General features: G+C 44.4%; 1 protein-coding gene across 1 annotated transcript in view; it reads right to left on the bottom strand.

Moving 5' to 3' along the window:
• Positions 1-20,433, bottom strand: part of LOC108798499 (nose resistant to fluoxetine protein 6-like) — a 52,777-nt gene that overhangs the window by 29,439 nt on the left and 2,905 nt on the right. Inside the window, exons 2-8 of the mRNA XM_018570265.1 lie at positions 15,789-15,928; positions 14,382-14,460; positions 12,319-12,457; positions 12,039-12,238; positions 8,961-9,125; positions 5,825-5,927; positions 158-259 (exon numbers count right to left, since the gene is read on the bottom strand). Coding sequence (XP_018425767.1) covers positions 158-259; positions 5,825-5,927; positions 8,961-9,125; positions 12,039-12,238; positions 12,319-12,457; positions 14,382-14,460; positions 15,789-15,928 — 928 coding nt within the window. The remainder of the gene's footprint in view (positions 1-157; positions 260-5,824; positions 5,928-8,960; positions 9,126-12,038; positions 12,239-12,318; positions 12,458-14,381; positions 14,461-15,788; positions 15,929-20,433) is intronic.

Genomic DNA, 20,433 nt, shown 5'->3' with positions numbered 1-20,433 from the left:
AATACAAAAGGTGAAAATGCTATTCTTAAGGTAAATATAGAGCACATTTGCGGTTTTGGGGAAATAGATTAGCAGAGTGCGGAAATACTGATGATTATTATTATTATTATTTATTGTTATTTAATAACCTGTTTCTAACAGACTTTAGGGCACTTACCTCTTTAACCTTTTGAGGATGTATCGGGTGACCATGGTCAGAGTTACCTCTTTTCCAGAATCTTCAGTCATCTTTAGGAAGGTTTTGGCACCCAGAAATCCACTGCAATTAAATTAGAATACAGAAGCAGGTCATAGCAAATGCTCTATCATTAAAGGCACTGGTAGGCCAGATATTTTTCCCCATTATTTTTCCTTCCCTCTTCAGCCAATCTTGGACATTTATGGTATAATTCAGAAACAGAACTGCAGAGGGAAGTGTGTGAATGGAATGCTGAGAAGAGTCACAAGGATCTTTATAGGTTAGGAAACAAGAAGCCATGTTTTCTCTCTTATGCTTGGCGGTATGTATAGTGGATCGTTCAGCTTATAACGGCTAGAGATACATGGACACTGGGACAGTTAGCGTTAGGGATACATGGACACTGGGACGGTTAGCGTTAGGGATACATGGACACTGGGACAGTTAGTGTTAGAGATACATGGACACTGGGACAGTTAGCGTTAGAGATACATGGACACTGGGACAGTTAGTGTTAGAGATACATGGACACTGGGACAGTTAGTGTTACTGTTGAGATTAGGCTATACGGATGGCTACTGTTAAAGTAGGGACTAGAGCTATGAAGATTGTTTAGGTTAGGATTAGGAATATAGGGAGAATTAGTGTTAGCTTTGGGGTTAGGGTTGTAGGAAGGGTCAGTTTTAGGGTTGTGGTTGGAGCTACATGGAGGGTTAACATTAGAGTTATAGGAAAGGATAGCATGAGGGTTGGAGCTACAAACAAGGTTAGTGTTAGGTTTACCAAGCGTGTGAGGACTATAGGTAGTGTTGGAGTTACAGAGAGGGTCAGTCTTAGGAGTAAAGCATTGCTGTTTGCATTGGGAGATCAGCGCCAAGCAGTCCCAGCATCACTCTCACAGCACTAAAAGTTCCCGTATAAAGTTATCTAACCTCTCCGGACAGTGCTCATTTGACAGTGTCTGGGGCCTCCCACACAACTGAGATGATTTCCTATCTTGCCTGGATTGGGTAACCTTCATTCTCAAGACTATAGGTCTCTAGCGTTCAATCGGTGGCCTAGGGGCTGCCACGCAGCCTATTGGAACTTATTGTGTGGCCCTCGGGGCCCCTGCAGGCAGTAGTTTGTATTTTGGTGCTGGATCAAACCAGTGAAGGAAATATATTCTATAGACTGCCTTCTACTAGTAAATGGCTTGCCTTATTTCTTTTTTTTGTGCTGTCCCCTTTTCTTTTTTCCTCTGATCTTTCATAATGGAACTTGCTGGGTGAAATATCAAATGCTGCACAAGTAGTTTTTAAGGGGGCTAAAGGGAGCTCATATTTGGGAGTATGGATTTGTAACAGGGTTGTAGTAGCAGTGATCTCTAGCAGTCTCGTGTAATGTGCCCCGGGTCTCTAACAACTCCTATAGTATATCTGTGTCTGTGAGCATCTCTTGCAGCATGCACATAGTCTCTAGCCATCTCTGATAGCATGTCTGTTGTCTCTGACCATCTACTATAGCATGTCTGTTGTCTCTGGCCATCTGTCATGGCATGCCCATTATCTCTGGTCATGTCCTGTAGCATGTCTACAGTCTCTGGCCATCTCTTCTTGCTTACCAATAGTCTCTGGTCATTTCCTAGAGCATGTCTGTTGTCTCTGGCCATCTCTTGTAGCATGCCCAAAGTCTCTGGCAATGTCCTGTAGCATGTCAACAGTCTCTGACCATCTCATGTTGCATACGTATAGTTTCTGGTCATCTCGTGTAGCATGTCTGCCGTCTCCGACCATCTCTCAATAATAATTACCCCCCTTCCCCGCAACAATAATAACAGACATATTATAGGAGATGGCCAGAGATTATGGGCATCATAGTCTCTGGCCATCTCCTATAATATGTCTGTTATCTCTGGCCATCTCCTGTAGCATGTCAACAATGTATGGCCCTCTCTTGTTACATAGCCATAGTCTCTGGCCATTTCCTATAGCATATTTGTTGTTTCTGGCCATCTCTTGTAGCATGCACATAGTCTCCGGCCATGTCTTGCAGCATGTCTACAGTCTCTGGCTAGCTCATGTTGCATATAGGTTCTGGTCATCTCCTGTAGCATGCCTACAGTTTCTGCCCAACTCTTGTAGCGTGCCTAGAGTCTCTGGTCACCTTTTGTAGCATTTCCATAATCTATGACCATCTCCTGTAGCATGCCTACCATCTCTGGCCATCTCTTGTAGCATGCCTACTATCTCTGGCCATCTCTTGTAGCATGCCCATAGTCTCTAACCATCTCCTGTAGCATGTGCATGTCTCTGAAAGCTTTCTGTAGCATTAAATACTCTATGTGTGGCCCTTTAGTGATGTCAGGAGCTGCACTTGAGGCCCCCTATATCTATAGCACCTCCACCGCTATAAATAGTTTTACTTTTACTCGTCAAACCATAATTCCAGAATGCCAAAAGTTTGGAATTCCAAAACTCAATCTTTACAAAGGGCACAAACTAACATGAGGACAGAAAGGAGAAGAGACTCACCACAGACTCCAGCAACCCACATATACGGACCCAGGGTCCTACAGCTGCCAGACATTTAAAGTGGCAGCACAGTACGGCACAGTCCCTCGTCTGCTTTGCACATTCCTTTGTAGATTTATGGCCATGATATTAAAAAGAATCATTATGATTCCTAAGGCTTGTGTCGCTTGTAATGCCTGGCTATGTCATTCCGAGCCCGCCTTATTGGGATTTTAATTAGTGTACTCTAGAATCACATTAACGTCCCCCAGCAGCTGAGCGAAATTTATCAAAATGCCATCTTGATCCCCGCTGGTGCCGTCACCTGGGAGAGCGCTGCAATTAAGTCATTCCTCTTAACAGTAATCAGGATTTAGTATGTGATTTTTTGCTGCCACCGTGACCCCATTAGACTGACAGTTTGTTGACATTTCAGGTTAGATATTATCATATTATACATCGCCATTTCGCCCAGAACAGCGGGACGCTTTCAGCTCCCGATTTCATCTTGTTATCCAGGGAGAAATGACATATTGCCACAACTTAACCTCCATAATTAGGAGGACTTTCAAACCGGATACCGAGGTTCTGGTAGGGCGGTCACAGCTCTCGTCAGCCAAGAGATTAAAGGGCCAGTAAAATCTATTTATAAAGCCACTAAATGTTCCAAAGAACAATTTAAATGTTAAAGGGAACTTGTCACCAAGGAAAAGGCACTTGGCCATGCATGCAGGTCATTAGATAAGCCTGAGCCTTGAATAAATTGGACCTGAGGAATTAAAAAGTTATATGAAGTGATATTAAAGCAGAACTGTGGGTAGAAATGTTATTAACCCTTGCAGTGTGGGGGTAGTCAAAGAGTTAAAGAGAAACTTTACCCATATCTTCAAAATAACAACAAAGACACCTTTAGAAATGTTTAGTAATGACACCCTACAAACACATACTTCTAGATAATTGCCGGCTTTTTACTCTTTGCATACCTTACTTTTCTTTTCCTCCCCAGCCTTCTCACAGTGGCCATTTTCACTAAGGGCAGATTAATATATCTCCCTTTACTTCCTGGAACTCTGGCCACTGGCGGAACTACCAGGGTCGCAGCAATCGCATGTGCGACCGAGCCCTGGTGTTCTGCCCCTTGGGGGGGGGGGGGCAGAAAGGAGGAGAGCTGCGGCAGCTGACAATTAAGTCTTAGTGCCGGCCTGCACAGGATCGTCTCTGTGCTGAGGATATCAATCCGCCTCAGCGTGCAGAGTGATGTCAGGAGGGGAAGAAGCTTGGGAGCTGGAACAGGTGAGAGAAAAGACAGTAAAAAGAAGATACTGATAATGTTTAATAACTAATGCATGTTTTTTTTTTTTTATTAACTCCTGCCTATTAACAATTCTCCCCCAGGCAGCAATAATAATTACCCCCCTTCCCGGGCAAAAATAATAAATTATTATTGCTGCGGGTAGGACGGGATTATTATTGCTGCCTGGAGGTTATTTTTTTTAAACGCTTGATAATTCATATTATTTCTTCTCAAGGCAGTGGTATTGCGTTACCATGCGTTGCGGTCAAATCCATTGTGGCCTGGAGGTGTGTTTCGGGTGCCATTCAAATGACTGTAACAAATTAATGGTGTTTTGTGCGGTAACGTGCGTTATTCACATGGGAACGTGTGATTAACACACAGGGGGCACTGTCTGGGGGGAGGAAGCCCTTCATGGTGTAAATGTAAATTGTAAGTAAAATGAAAATATGTTTGTTTAACTAATGAAAGTAAGATGATTTCATATCTGCATTCAGAGCTGTATGCTGAGGTGTTTTTTAGCCAAAAGGGGTAAAGGTCAGCTTTAAGTGCTCATTTTTGGCCAGGGTCAAAAATAAAAAAGTTACACTCACCCGATCCTCGGAGACGGCTTGCACTTAGACAAGTCTCTGGATCCTCTCTCCCCTCTCCACTCCAGCGGCCTGAGGTCCCTGAGTCATCATATTTTATACAGTGTGTATAGGACGTGAGGACACCGAGGGACATGCAGCGGAGGAGGAGACGGGCAGGAGGGAGCGTTGTCATAGCCGGCCGGCTCAGAGTCTTGGCTGAGTATAACTTTGTTATTTTTTACCCTTGGCAAAAAGGAGTACTTAACCCTCGCAGTGCAGATTGCTGGGCCCTGTATGGCAGTAATACTCTGTGCAGTTTTCACCACCTGCTGCAATGCTCTGCTTGTCCTGTACTGGGCCATTCCCATACCAGGATGTATTACATCTCGTAAGACAAATTCAATGGCACAACTATAGAAGATGGTCAGGCCAACATGTGGCATCCTGATCTTTCTTAGTCCCCTACATAAATAAAGGTGTTGTTCGGTCTTCTACACAGCAGCTTCTACGTAGGGTGACTACTTAGAGACCCGGTCATAGACTTAAAAATTGCAGGTAAAAAAAACCCTAGTATTTGAAGTGCTTACTTGCAGTGATTTTCCTTTCCAATACTGATTTTTCTAATAACTTGCCACTGAACTCGCTAGAAAATGTAACTACTCCAGGAGAGTAAATTCCCTAGGACATCCCCCTCCCTCCTATGCCGTAGCCCTCTCCTTTTCTGGGAGTGTCTAATTACTCTCTGTGCTGGCACAGCTCCTCTGCTCCTCCCTTCACCTCCCTACATAACCTTTTATGTAGCTGCCAGGGGAGAAGGAGTGAAGGGCAATACTATAGAGTGTCACTTGACTCTGCTGGAACTTCTGACATCACATCCAAGATGGTGGCATCCTTAAGTAGTCTCAAAGCTTCCAGATGTCTACACAAGGGATGCTACTTCAGGTACATGGATATATAATATGTTTAATGCACATATATTCTTGTGGGACGATTTTTGGTGAAATGAATGGCCTGGTGACGGGGTCCTGTAAAGTTTTCATTTGGGGTAACCCCAGAAAACCTAAAACGGTTAACCCTTTACACAACATCCTCTCCATTACTAATAGGGCTGCGCACTGTCACCCCGAATGAAAATCACAGATAAGCTCTTTAGTCTTAATGACATTGAGTATGGAGCTATTTGGTTCACCGGTCTAGCAGGCATTTAACTTCCTCCTGTAGGTTTATACATTGTCATTGGTATTATTTTCTGCAAACTTGGAATTGTTGCTGAAGTAATTGTGTTTACCTGAGAAAGAAGAAAGAATCGACCCCCAGGTACACCGGCCCGCTCAGCGTGTAGAAATACATTGGCTTCTCTAACACTCGTGATTTCCATTCAAAGGAATTATCTGTGATAGAGAAGACACAAAGTCAATATTTCCCATGAAACGTTTTCAGATTTCCATGTTTGTCTGACTTTATAATATAGAAGGACTCTGTAGTCTAATGCTGGCCATACACATAGGGACAAACAATGAATCTAAGATCTGATCACATGATGAAACCAATTTTAGTGACTTTTATATGACTAACCGAAACTTTTTTTGCGGTTTAAACAACAGTAGAGTTGTACTTCTATTCAAGGCTACATTACAAAGATTTCTCCATACAGTTCCAGTGATGACAGTTTTATCAGTCTATCTAATAGCAGGAGACTCCCGGAGCTTCCGGGAGAGTTGAGATGTCTGAGATAGGAAATGAGGAGAAATCTGCAACGGGGACACAAACAGAAATAACATTCTCAGTAGGGTGAGGCTAGAACTCTTGTCACATAAGCTAGGAGAAATAAGGGTCTGTATCTAAAGGAATGTGCTATAGTAGGGATGCACTGATCCTGGTTTTTCGGTATCGAGTACTGATATCTTTTTTGCGGTACTCGCTGATATCGATACCGGAAATCCTATTAAGGAAGCCAGGTGGCATGTAATGACTCGCCACCTGTCTTCCCGATTAGCAGGGAAGTAGTCTGTCTCCAAATTGCTGGAATGTCTTTCAGCTCCCCTGTGATTCCTTGCTTGTACTGCTTGACTTTTGACACAGATTTATTATCATTGGCCATTCCTGTTTGCTGCCTGCTTCTGACCTCGGATCGATACTGGACTTTGCCTCTGCATCATCCCTTTGTACCTTGCCTGCCCGATTGGTGTGACCTTGGCTCATTTGACCTGGATTAGGGATTGTGCCCTGGTCTGCAACAGCACCTGGATTTCAGCTTGCATGGTGTTATCACCACTGGCACCCGTGCCACTCGCTTTCTGCTTGGACTCTGTCCCCCAACTCCAGAGTCCTCGAGACACGAGGTGCAAGGGAGGCCTCCTCACACATTCAGTCTCCAACCAGGTACGTGACACTGTCTCCATGCGCCGTCATCACCAGGTGATCATGGAGGTGGCTTTCTGGCCAATCAGGACGCCAGGGGGCGGGTAATGACTCACCGCCCGGCTTTCTGATTGGCCAGCTTCCCAACCCATCAGGAATCTGAGCGGCGATTCATTACACGCTGCGCGGCTTCCTGATTGGCCGGGAAGCCAGCTCCATGTTCCTTCATCACTTGGTGACAAAGGGGGCCAATCAGGAAGCCGGACAGCATGTAATGACTCACCGCCCGGGTTCCTGACACCAGAAGCTGAAGTATTGGGCTAGGCATCGGGTGCCCAAATACTCGGTATCGGCACCGATATCGATACTAGTGTCGGTATCGGTGCATCCCTATGCTATAGTATTGAAAATGTGTATAGTTGAAATGTTTATTGAAGGTTCCAGGAGAGCCAACATATTTTAGGGATTTGTGTCCCCTTCATCAGGGTTAATAATAAACATATAGGATATTAAGTATCAATTTGTAAACATATAATTCCATAAAAAATATAAAAATGTGGTAATTATACAATAAATATATTAATACAGTATATCATATGATAATTACTGCCGAAAGAGATACATTCACCATGTGTGTATATACAGCGTGTATATACAGTATATATCTATATATATATATCTATATATTGTATCTTTATATCATGACAATATACATCATAATTTACTAAGATCATAGAAATCTTATTACAGATTGTTCTCATTAGGTTGCAAGATTGTATCAGTAAAGGGAATGTAAGACCCCTTTCACACGGGGGCCTTTAGTTCCATTCAGCAGGAGATCTGTGTAGGGGTCCCCTCCTGAACAGATTAGTACATATCAGATGTTACCGCTGTGACATGTGCGTCTGTCCAATTTTTCCCTCCATCTTGCTGTGGAGGAAAGAACTGAAATGACCAGATCAACGGCGTAACTAGAAATCACAGGGCCCCGTAGCAAAATTTTGTATGGGGCCCCGTGATTGCTAGTCATGCCACTTGTAGAGCCCAGCGGAGAGTCTCTTACCTGTCAGCGCCTCTGTGGTCGCCGGGCCCCGACTCCTGTTCCGTCCCCGGGCCCCGCCTTCTCTGCTATCGACGTACCCCGCCTTCTCTTACATCACTGGCCCCACCTGCTCTTAGGTCGCTGGCCAGTGATGTAAGAGGAGGCGGGCCCTGCCTCCTCCATTCCAAACTCCGCCCTCATCTGCCGCAGCGGCTGGCTGTCACTGACACAGCTGACACAGCTCCGCAGCGGCTATGAGGGGCAATGCTCCATGGCCGCTGCTGAGCTGTGTTTGTGACAGCCAGCACCCCCACATGCCAATCGCTATGGCGATTGTTACGCCACTGGACCAGATCCATGTTTAGTCTATGGGGAAGCAGATGTAAGTGCAGCCGTCACCTCATAACGAGGGAGCATGGAGTCGGCTTCCCGGCCAATCAGGAAGTCATTACACAGCGCCCGGCTTCCTGATTGGCCAGAAAGCCAGCTCAGTGCTTTCTCATCACCGAGTGACGAGAAGCATGGGGATGGCTTCCCTACTAATCGGGAAGCCGGGTGGCGAGTCATTACACGCAGCCTGGCTTACAGAATGGGACTTCCGGTACTAGGTATTCGGTATCGGCGAGTAGCGAAAAAAAAATATTGGTACTCGTACTCAATACCGAAATACCGGTATCGGTGCATCCCTAATTGTAAGGTGTATGGCCATCTTAAAGTAGAGATGTGGATGGATTAGGGCTCATTCAGACAGGCATGCACATTCTTACAGCTTGCACGCCTGTAAAAAGAACCGATCCCGGAAGGGACAGATGCTGCATGTAATTGCACGCAGCAGCCTGTTCTTCCCTATGGGGGGACGCGGCTGCATGCAATTACACGCTGTCATACGCACAACCAAACCTGCACAGTGCGGACACCCGTACCCGCACAGATGTGCAGGTTCCGATTTACGTATGACAGCGGTGTGCACGCTGTATGGACGTGTATATAAATGAATACATGTATCTCATAATGTACATACCAATATTAAAGACACTGGCCAACTGACTGGTGTGCCCGGAAATGATCCACAACAGGCTGAGGACTCGGATCCCATTGAGGGTGGGATATTCCTGACTGGTGACTGTCATCACGGATTGGATATTTTCTTGTAATGAGAAACTCTTCAGCACATGACCTAAACAAGCTAAACACAACAGATTCTACTTATATTATGTGCAGGAGCTGCATACGTCTGATAATACAATAACAACTCTTGGCCCTGGCTAAGAATATCAATGTATTTTAAATATGAAGTTGAATCTGCTTTTAGTTTACCTTCTCTGGTTCCTCTCCCCCCGCCCCACCCCATCAACATCGTAATGAAACAACCAACCTGTCCGAGACATCACAGATGACACTTAGATAACAAGCTGTCTGTGGCCAGTGGTGGGGGAGATCTTCCTAAACGAAGGGGCTCTATAAACTACTTTAAGAACTTCGAGGATGGATCGCTGAGTGCCTGCAGCTACAGAGGTCAGTGAAGGTTTATTTTAAATCTTATTTACTGCTTGTTTAGAACAGTGTTTCTCAACCTTTTTAAATCACGGCACCCTATAAAAGTATGCAAGATCTTGAGGCACCCCAGTCTAAAACATAAATGTAAAAAGACAACGTGTTGCCCCTCCAAAATGCATAGCAGCCCCTTATCCCATATAGAGGTGTGGTATGGATTTTCAATGGAGACCTCACAGAAAAACACACAAACAGATGAGGTTCTCCCATCACATCAGGGTCCCCCCTTCAAATCAGGAGCCCTCCCTTCACATCAGAGCCACCCTCCTTTAACATCAGCACCCCCCTTTCACTTAAGTAGCCCCCCCTCCACCTCTCCTGGAGCCCTCTTCAAATCATAGGCCCCCTTTCACATTAGAAGCCCTTCCCTTACACCAGGAGTCCCCTTTTCACATCAGAAGCCAGAAGGGGTGTGGAATCCCCCAACGGGACATGCAGTTTCGGGCACCGGGCGGGTAGTTGTTTTCTACATTTAGCCCTGCTTTGGGCAAGGAAGGCTAAAATGTAGAGCGGGGAAGCCACTGGTTCGTTTACAAGTGATCTCGGCAATATCGTTGAGATTATCTGTATGCAGCCTACAGGTCTGTCCTCCTCCCGACAACCCCCCCATCCCCGCCATGTACCTTTATCCTCGCTTGAAAATAATAAGATAAAAAAACATAAAAAATAAAAAAAGTAAAACATAAGATAAATAAAAATGTAAAATAAATGAATAAAAATGTAAAAAAAATAAATAAAAAAAGCAATAAAAAAGTAAAAATTAAATTAAAACTAACCCTGCCATCTGGTTGCCATTCTCCACTGGGGGGTTGGCGGAGAGGGGGGGGCACATTGAGGAACCTGGACTTGGGGCAGCAAAGAGAGTAAATCCAGCCCTGGGCACCCATGAGGAAGCCAAAAGGGGGCTCAACCACAGCAAACTGGTTGAGAAAGGCTGGTTTAGAATATGGAAATATCTCAATGTTCATAGCTTGGTCTAAGTTAAGGTCAAAGTTTAATTACAATATTGAAAAAAAATAATTTCATGGCCCTTTTTACTATCCAGATGTATTAAATATATATATTAGTTTATAATATGACCTCCAGCCTTTTTCTTGGAGTCATTAAACAGGTAATTTCAATCTACTTGTTCCATTACAACTGATCTATTTGATCTCCAAGGGTTCCTCACAGATCTGATAACCTCCTCATTTATCTTCTTCTTCAGCGGCTTCATTCCTGGGTGAATGTTCTTCCTTAGTACCTGAAGAGTGTTCTGGGATTTCACATGTTAAAATATGTGCTCTGCTTTCACGGGGCCACTAAAAAAAAATGAGATTACTTTATATACAACGCTTTTTAAAAACAATCACCGATAAATATGCAACTGTTTTAGGAACCCGTGGGCACACGAAGGGGGGTAAAAACCTGATTTCCATCTTTAGAGCTTAATTGAATGCAGTTATATTTCCCCATTGCACATACACTGTGCATTGTCTAATGTGCAGACGCAGGCTAAAGCCAGCAGGTGGCGCAGTTGCAAATTTGTATGAAGCATAATTATGAAAATGAGGCCCAGAAAACATGGAGCCACTCAAAGTCAATTTAAAGAAAAACGTTTAGATAATCCATAATAATTACTGGTCTGATGGAAGTGAACCTGTGCACAGCCTATGGACATTTATGTATTTACTTATTCTAAACAAACAGTAAATTACCTAAGACAAGCCCCTATTAACCTTTGTAGCTTGAGGCACTATGTAGCAATTCATCCTTAAATTTTATAGCAGGAACACTGAAGTTGTCCAAGCTGTCCTCTCAGTAGTTCAGCTCCCCCTGCTCCGCCCCTACCAGCAGTGACTCAGCAGCTTAGATAACCTGCTCCTTTATCTCAGAAGTGACTCAGAAACTCAGGTCACCTTGCTCCTTCATCCAATCAGCAGCTAAGCAGATCAAATCATCCTGCTCCTTCATCCCAGCAGTCGTTAAGCAACTTAGATCACCCTGATCCCTTCTCCCAGCGATAACTCTGCAGCTCAGCTACCCCTGCCCCTTCCCCTAAACAGTTGCTTAACAGCTCTACTCCTCTGCACCCCCTTCCAACGGTGATTCTGCAGGTCAGCTCCCTCTGCAACATCTCCCAGCAGTGACTCTGCAGCTCAGCTTCTTCTGCTTCCCCTTCCAACAGTGACTCTGCAGCTCAGCTCCCCCTGCTCCCATCACCCTCATGTGGCAACAATGGGGGCTGAGTGCCCAATCACCAGTACCAGGGGTGTTATGTGTGAGGCAGGGGAGTAATTCCAATGCGTTCCATACTTATTTTCTCAGCAACAGAGGAGTCGAGAGGAGCTAAGAATAACCTGCTGGTGGGGCTGGCATTAAAGAAAACCTGTTGCTTTGTCCTGGCTGAGTAAAGCAGAGGTTCACTTTAATCTGTTGGAGATGTTTTGTCTGTCTGTATTAAAGACGCCAATGGCGGTATTTCTTTGTAATTGCACCGAGCAATCTCCCCAACTCTCTGGGCAATTCCCTGTGAAATGGTATTTATGTATCGCGCGTAGATTACTTGGCGTCTTCTTATTACTGTAGTCCTCCTCCGGGGGGGAAGCGGATTTAATGGCCGGCTTATCTTGGTCTGGAGCTCTCGGTTTCCTGTGCGGAATGATGCTCTGACACTGGCTGAATGGCGACGAGCCTCTGAAGTAAAGAACTGCAGTGTAGACGGACCCAATTATTGGCAAGATGATCAGCAGCCCACTGAGGAATCTGCCAGGAGCACAGAGAAGAATTATTGATATTTCGGTGACGCTTACAGAACATTATTGTGGCATTGAGTTCATACTTACAGGCAAATAATGGCGAATGTATTAGCTGGGAAGAGGCCTCGGGAGCAGACTGTATTGGCCATGGTGACAGCAGTTTCATTCTGGATGATGAAAGAGGGCAGAGGAGCCAGAAATGGCGTGCTCTTATATCTGAACAGGCCTGGGAAAATAATTATGATTGAAGTTAGGTAATTCTAATTTATACCGTGTTATTTCCTGACAATACAGAATGCCAGAACAACACATGCCTAATACATATGTCACAGTATACATGTCACACCAATCAGAAGATGCCGAGATCTAGAAGGACCACTAACAGACAGCCCAAAGGCACTGAAAACTTTGGAAAGAAATAGCAGAGGGCGCAGAATAGGCAACACCAGAAGAACATCGGGAACGAGGGATAGTGTGGGCACAGAATAGGCAACACCAGAACATTGGAAAGAAGCGATAGTGTGGGCACCAAATAGGCAACACCAGAAGAACTTTGGGAAGAAGCGATAATGTGGGCACAGAATAGGCAACATCAGGAGAACATTGGGAAGGAGAGATAGTGTTGGCGCAGAATAGGTAACACCAGAAGAACATCGGGAAGTCGGGATAGTGTGGGCATAGAATAGACAACACCAGGAGAACATCGGGAAGTAGCGATAGTGAGGGCACAGAATAGGCAAAACCAGAAGAACATTGGGAAGCAGCGATAGTGTGGGCACAGAATAGGCCTCACCAGGAGAACATTGGGAAGGAGGAATAGTGTGGGCAGAGAATAGGCCTGACCAGGAGAACATTGGAAAGGAGGAATAATGTGGGCACAAAAAAGGCCTTACCAGGAGAACATTGGGAAGGAGGAATAATGTGGGCACAGAATAGGCCTCACCAGGAGAACATTGGAAAGGAGGAATAATGTGGGCACAGAATAGGCCTCACCAGGAGAACATTGGAAAGGAGGAATAATGTGGGCACAGAATAGGCCTCACCAGGAGAACATTGGAAAGGAGGAATAATGTGGGCACAGAATAGGCAATGCCAGGAGCACATCGGGAAGAAGCGATAGTGTGGGCACAGAATAGGCAGCACCAAGAGAACATTGGGAAGAAGGGATAGTGTGGATACAGAATGAACAACACCAGGAGAACATTGGAAAGGAGGGATAGTGTGGATACAGAATAGCCAGCACCAAGAGAACATTGGAAAGGAGGGATAGTGTGGGTACAGAATAGCCAGCACCAAGAGAACATTGGAAAGGACGGATAGTGTGGGTACAGAATAGGCAGCACCAAGAGAACATTGGGAAGGATGGATAATGAGGACACAGAATAGACAACACCAGAGGAACATCAGGAAGGAGGGATAGCGTGGGTACAGAATCAGCAACACCAGAGGAACATCAGGAAGGAAGAGATAGTGTGGGCACAGAATAGGCAACACCAGGAGAGCATTGGGAAGGAGAGATAGTGTCGGCACAGAATAGGCAACACCAGAGGAACATCAGGAAGGAGCTTTAGTGTGAGCACAGAAAAGGCAACACCATTGTGAAGTGAAATAGCGTGGGCACTGAATAAGCAACATCAGGAAAACATTGGAAAGGAGGGATAGTGTGAGCACAGGATAAGCAAACCAGGAAACATTGGGGGTAAGTAAGACGCAATAAAGGGGAGTGGAATACTTAGGATGACAGAAGAGTGGTATAGAAGGGATCACACAGGTAGATGGTATAATATTGGAAGAAGTAATGGAGGCATAAATACAGGAAACCAATATATACAAGGTGTACCTTTGACAGTCATACAAATACCAGGACCACTTTCTTAGTATCAAGTACAAGAACATGCACCTGTGATGGGGCCCAGAAGCATTGGGGCCCCAGAGATGTCTGGCTACACAGTGATTTATAAAGGTCACAATACCATTTGGTGAATACATATAGCGTACATTAAGTTTGGAACCCTAAATCAGTATAATACATAACTAACATAAATGCCTTTGGGATGCAGATTAGGTAGACACAGTGGCCCCTTAATGGTTTTGTTATAGAGCCCCATCACACATAGTTACAGCCTTGAATTACCACACTGTTTAAGTACCTATAGAGGCCAATGAGGTTATCTCTTGGCTAGAACAAGAATCAGGGACGCATATCCCAATCACAAACTTTATTCCTTCCTGTAAAATAAAAACAAGTGAATGTGAAATAAATAAATTGTTATAAATGTAGCGTGGTGCAGCAATACAATTTCCTATGCTCCTCAGCTCCATCTAGTGGCCATAAATAAATACACTTCCTATGCTCCTCAGCCCCATCAAGTGGCCATAAATACCTTTTTCCTATGCTCCTCAGCCCCATCTAGTGGCCATAAATACCTATTTCCTATGCTCCTCAGCCCCATCTAGTGGCCATAAATAAATACTTACTTCCTATGCTCCTCGGCTCATTCCAGTGGCCTAAATACCTATTTCCTATGCTCCTCTATCTCCATTTAGTGGCCATAGGCGATATTATACCAAAACATTCAAAATTACATTGTACTTGTAAAGAAGAAAAAAATGTAATAACGTTGCTTTTTGTATACTGTATATTCGCACAAAATGCATGTTTACAAAAATTCACAGGGCGAACAGCTCTGGCTACAGGAGTTGGGTGTTTACTATGCTCATTTAGCGCCATCTTGTGGCCATAATAAATACTTCTTTCCTATGCCCCTCAGCTCCATATAGTGACCATAGGTGATATTACACCAAAACATTTGAAATTACATTGCACTTGTAAAGAAAAAAAACTTAGGGGGATATAACTCAGCCGAAGTGAAGTGAGCTGTTCGGCTATTCACTTCAGTCTTGTACGGCTGATTTCAGCTGTACATCGGCTAAAATCAGCCGTACATTGTACATCAGTTGAGCCGAAGTGCAGAAGGAGTTCGACTCAGCCGATCCAACATCAGGATCAGCTGAGCCAAAGCTCCATCAGCTCCCTTACTGCCACTCACCCCTTTTCTCATAGGGGCCGAAAGGCAGTGAGTGGATAGCGGCATTCAGCTCGGCTATTCTGCTCGGTACCTCAGGCTATTATGAATAGCCCTTTCAGCAGCCCTTAGTTTCGACTGAACCAAAGGGCTCCGGTGGCCGAAGAGATCCGAAGGATCAGCCGAAGCTATGTCTGGATCCTTCGGCTCTTTTGTGAATAACTTTTTGCATATATTTGCACAAAAATGAACGTTCAGAAGAATTCACAGGAGGAAAGACTCTGGCTATAGAAGGCGGGCTATAGAATTGTGAGCTTGGGGGTTTGCAGTGTGCTCTGGGGAAGGTGGGGGAGGTTGGGGGGTGTAATGAAAGGTAGAGAGATGGTTATGATTGGAGTATTCCATGCCTGATGGACTGACTCATTTAAAGGACCGGCACATTTTGTGACTTTTATCCTGCGGTAACAAGCCTACACAGTTTGGCCATCTTCATGTCAGATGTCTAGTGTAACTAAGGAAGGAGTCCCGTACCTGCTCCACGTGCAGCTTGCAGTATTCTCCCTTGAAGTTTCCTTGAGGATCTTCTACTGAGAGGCACTCGCTGAAGGACCCCAGTCTGTCCACATTTCCGGTCAGTAAGCTGCTTCCTGGTTTTCCCAGAGCGTCGTACACTGCAAGGAGAACGTACACCCTGTTCAATGTGTTTCTTTGTTATCTGGTCTATTTTGCCATGTTATGTTCTGGAGTAATGGCCGCCTCCACCTTCGTAACATCTCCAAAATACGCCCCTTCCATACCAACGAAACCGCAAAATTACTCATCCACTCACTTGTTATCTCTTGTCTTGACTATTACAACTCCCTCCTCATTGGAGTTGCACTGGCTTCCACTCGCCCAAAGAATAAAATTCTAAATATTAACAACCAATTACAAAGCCATTCACAACTCTGCCCCTGTCTATATATCCAACCTTGTCTCAAAATATCACACTAACCGTCCTCTCCGCTCTTCAAAAGACTTCCTGCTTTCCAGCTCCCTCATCAACTCTTCCCATGCTCACCTCCAGGACTTCTCTAGAGTCTCTCCCATCCTATGGAACTCTCTACCCCAACCTATCCGTCTATCTCCCACTCTGACTGCCTTTAGGTGACTCATCTCTTCAGGGAAGCCTATCCCACCTCAACCAAACCACTGAACCATCACGTTCTCATACATTCATCCTCACACAGCTACCTCTTCATGTATCACTTGTCCCTCCCTTTTAGATTGTAAGCCCTCAGGGGCAGGGCCCTCCTTACCATCTTGTCCTTAATTGTATTGTGATTGTAATGTCTTATATTGTAAAGTGCTGCGCAAACTGTTGGTGCTATATAAATCCTGTATAATAATAATAATAATGATCATTCGAAGGGCTTGATGAAGAGCATCGGCACTGTCCAGGTACATGCACACCAGCAGCTGTGCGGTGTGAACAAGCCCTAAAACCTCCATGCAATTATATATTTTCTGAACACAGAGGCCCTGCACAACAAAAATGCTAGTTGTGTTTTTTTTATGTTGTACAATATTTGTGCAAATTATGAAATCAATATTTTTAGGGAAAAGAAAACCACTAAAATGAATTTTAGTGCACACAAGCACGATATAATACTCGTGTTTTTTTGTAAACTATAAAAGATGGGGTTGTGTTGGATAAATACATTCCAAACATGACAAGCCTTAAAGTGATACCAAACTCTTAAAAATACATACAAGTACCTTAACTATTAACAGAAATGTATCTTATTTGTGTATCACTCGGCTGTAGATCCTCAAATCATCTCTGAATTGGTGCTGACACTGTCCTTCCTTCTGGAGGGGGACTACTTGTGTTCCCCATGGTCCCTGTGTGTGTTGTAAAGTAGTCACCGCTCCAAGCTCACTCCCGGGATGGACTACAATCTCATATTTAGTTTATTCATTTTTATTGAGATTGGAGTCCATCCCAGGAGTGATTTTCAGCAGAAAAGTCAATTAATCAAGAAGTGTGAGTAGCACCCGTGTACATTAAAAGTGATTAGGAATGAGCAGGAGATATTAAAAAAAGTAACGCTAGGAGTAGTTCACAACAGAAGCATAGCCAGATATGAAATCCAGATGGAATTTGTAAATTAAGGTGAGTAATGTTTATTCTGCTAGAGAACAATCAAGATTTAAAATAACAGAATAGTGAAATACAGCAATCCATTTCAACAAAACTTTGGTTAGGCGGGTAATGGGCCCCCTCTACCGTCTATCTATCTATCTATCTATCTATCTATCTATCTATCTATCTATCTATCTATCTATCTATCTATCTACAGCCCCAATTCAAAAAGAATTGGGCCGCTGTGTAAAATCTACATAAAAACTGCACATGATCTGCACATCTCATAAACCCAGATTTTATTCACAATAGAAAATAGAAAACATATCAAATGTTTAAACTGAGAAAATTTACTATATTAAGAAAAAAAAGGGTAATTTTAAACTTGATGGCAGCAACACGTCTCCAAAGAGTTGGGACAAGGCCTTGTTTACCACGGCATCCCCTCTTCTTTTATCAACACTCTGTAAATGTCTGAGAACTTAGGAGACCTGTTTCTGGAGTTTTGGGAGAGGAATGTTGTCCCATTCTTGCATGATATAGGATTCTAACTGCTCAACAGTCCTGGGTCTTCTTTGTTGCATTTTTTGTTTCAAGATACACCAAATATTTTCAGTAGATGAAAGGTACACGCTGTCCCAGGAGGCTGAGCGAGCAGAGCAGGGAGGAGAGCTCAGCCTCCTGTGACAGCGCGGTCTGTCTCCGCCCCAACACCGCTCTGCCGGACTGTGATAGGTGGCTGAGCGATGCGGGAGGAGAGACACCGGCCACTCACGGCGGTCTCCTCCCGGAGCGCTCGGCCGGCTGTCACTTTCTCTCCTTCCTGCTGGGACAAAGAGCAGCGCCCAGCGGGGAGGAAAGAAATCACGGCTGCGCCGACAAAACGGCAGGAATATGGCACTTTCAGCATTTAGCCAAAAGTGCCATTTTCGGACGATATGTTTCGGCGGCCGATATATCGGTGCATCCCTAGTCTGGACTGCAGGTAGGCCATTTAAGCACCTGGACTCTTCTACTATGAAGCCATGCTGTTGTCATAGATGCAGTATGTATGTGGTTTAGTATTGTCCTGCTAAAATATAAAAAGCCCTTCCCTGAAAAAGACATTGTCTGGATGGGAGCATTTGATGCTCTAAAACCTGGATTAATCTTTCAGCATTGATGGTGCCTTTCCAGATGTGCAAGCTGCCCACTCCGTACACACTAATGCACCCCCATACCATCTGAGATGCAGGCTTTTGAACTGAGCACTGATAACAAGCTGGAAGGTCCCTCTCTTCTTTAGTCTGGAGGGCGCAGCGCCCATGGTTGCCAAAAAGAATGTCAAATTTAGATTTGTCAGACCATAGAACAGTTTTCCACTTTGCGACAGACCATTTTAAATGAGCTTTAGACCAGAGAAGACAGCTGCGTTTCTGGATCATGTTCAGATATGGCATCTTCTTTGTATGATAAAGCTCTAACTGGCATTTTTGGATGGCACGGCGGACTGTGTCCACAGACAGTGATTTTTGGAAGTATTTCTAAGCCCATGCAATGATGTCCATCACAGAATCATGTTTTAATGCAGTGCTATCTGAGGGTCCGAAGATTACAGGCATCCAATATTGTTTGTCCCTTGCACACAGAGATTTCTCCAGATTCTCTGAGTATTTTGATGATATAATGTACTGTAGATGACGATACATTTAAAGTCTTTGTAATTTTACTTTGAGGAACATTATTCTGAAATTGTTTGACAGTTTTTAGATGCAGCTTTTCACAGATTGGTGAACCTCTGCCCATTTTTACTTCTGAAATACTCTGACTTTCTAAAGGTGCCCATACAGCTTGCGTACGATAATCACGGGAAATCGCGCGATCGTACGATAATCGCATGGTGTATGGAAGGCGTGCGACCTCTGCTACTGTAAGGTCGCACGACGATTGTCGGCGGGTTTGTGGCATGCTCGTAAGAGGTTCACATTCACCACAACCAAAGGTTAACAGAAAATCGCACAAATGTGCAGATTTTGCAAACTTTGCGCCACAAACGTTGCAGGTTTGCTGACAGAAATACGGAACAAGGTATAATGCAGTGCATTGCCTTTAGTCCTGGTCAGCTCTGGTCAGAGTCACAAAAGCCAATAATCTGAAGGAATGGATAACCTAGCACAAGCAAGGCACAGAGCAGTACAAATTGATAATCAATAACAGAATATACAAAGCAAATCAGCTTCACATTGAAGTCAGATAGTCCTCTGAAGAGAAGCAAATAGTATCTGTGCAACGTGTGAGCTGGTAACCTGGCATAGTCCACCTGTCAACATAGCACCTGATGGAATCAACAAAGTAACCAACATCTGAAGACAAGGAAGAAGAAGGAGAAGGACGGAGGGAGAAGAAAGAAAGAGGAAAGGAAAAAAATGGAAGGAAGAAAGAAAGAAAAAAAGAAAAGAAAGAAACAAGAAGGAAGGAAGGAAGAAACAAGAAGGAAGGAAGGAAGAAACAAGAAGGAAGGAAGAAACACGAAGGAAGGAAGGAAGAAACACGAAGGAAGGAAGGAAGCAATCTAATAACAATGGAAATATATTTACTATCAAAGAATTTATATCTTGCGATACTCAGTTCGTGACCTACCTACTGGAGTGCCCTTGTGGTCTCCAGTATGTGGGAAAGACGACCAGACCGTTAAAGATTCGAAAGAAGTGACACAAATCATAATGTATCAAAGCACTTCAAACTCTTTCACAACAAAAGCCCCAAAGGTCTGAAAATTGTCGGAATAGATCAGGTAAATAAACACTGGAGAGGGGGGTAATTTAAAGAAAAAAAGATCACAAAATGAGTCTAGATGGATTTTTGCCCTTAATACTCTGAAACCCAAAGGACCAGTGGCGGAACTACCACCATTGGGAGCGATGCGGTCGCTATGGGGCCTGCGGCACTGGGGGGGCCCGGATCCCCGCTGCTCTCCCCCGCTTGTATGGGCTGAGGCAGCGGGGATCCGAAAAAAAATGGACGGCGGAGGAGCCGCTGCCGTCCTGAAACCGACAGGAGGACAGCGGCTCC

Source organism: Nanorana parkeri, unplaced genomic scaffold, assembly GCF_000935625.1.
Source record: "Nanorana parkeri isolate BGI_ZX_2015 unplaced genomic scaffold, ASM93562v1 scaffold38, whole genome shotgun sequence".
NCBI lineage: Eukaryota > Metazoa > Chordata > Amphibia > Anura > Dicroglossidae > Nanorana > Nanorana parkeri.
This window is presented reverse-complemented; position numbering and strand designations above follow the sequence as displayed.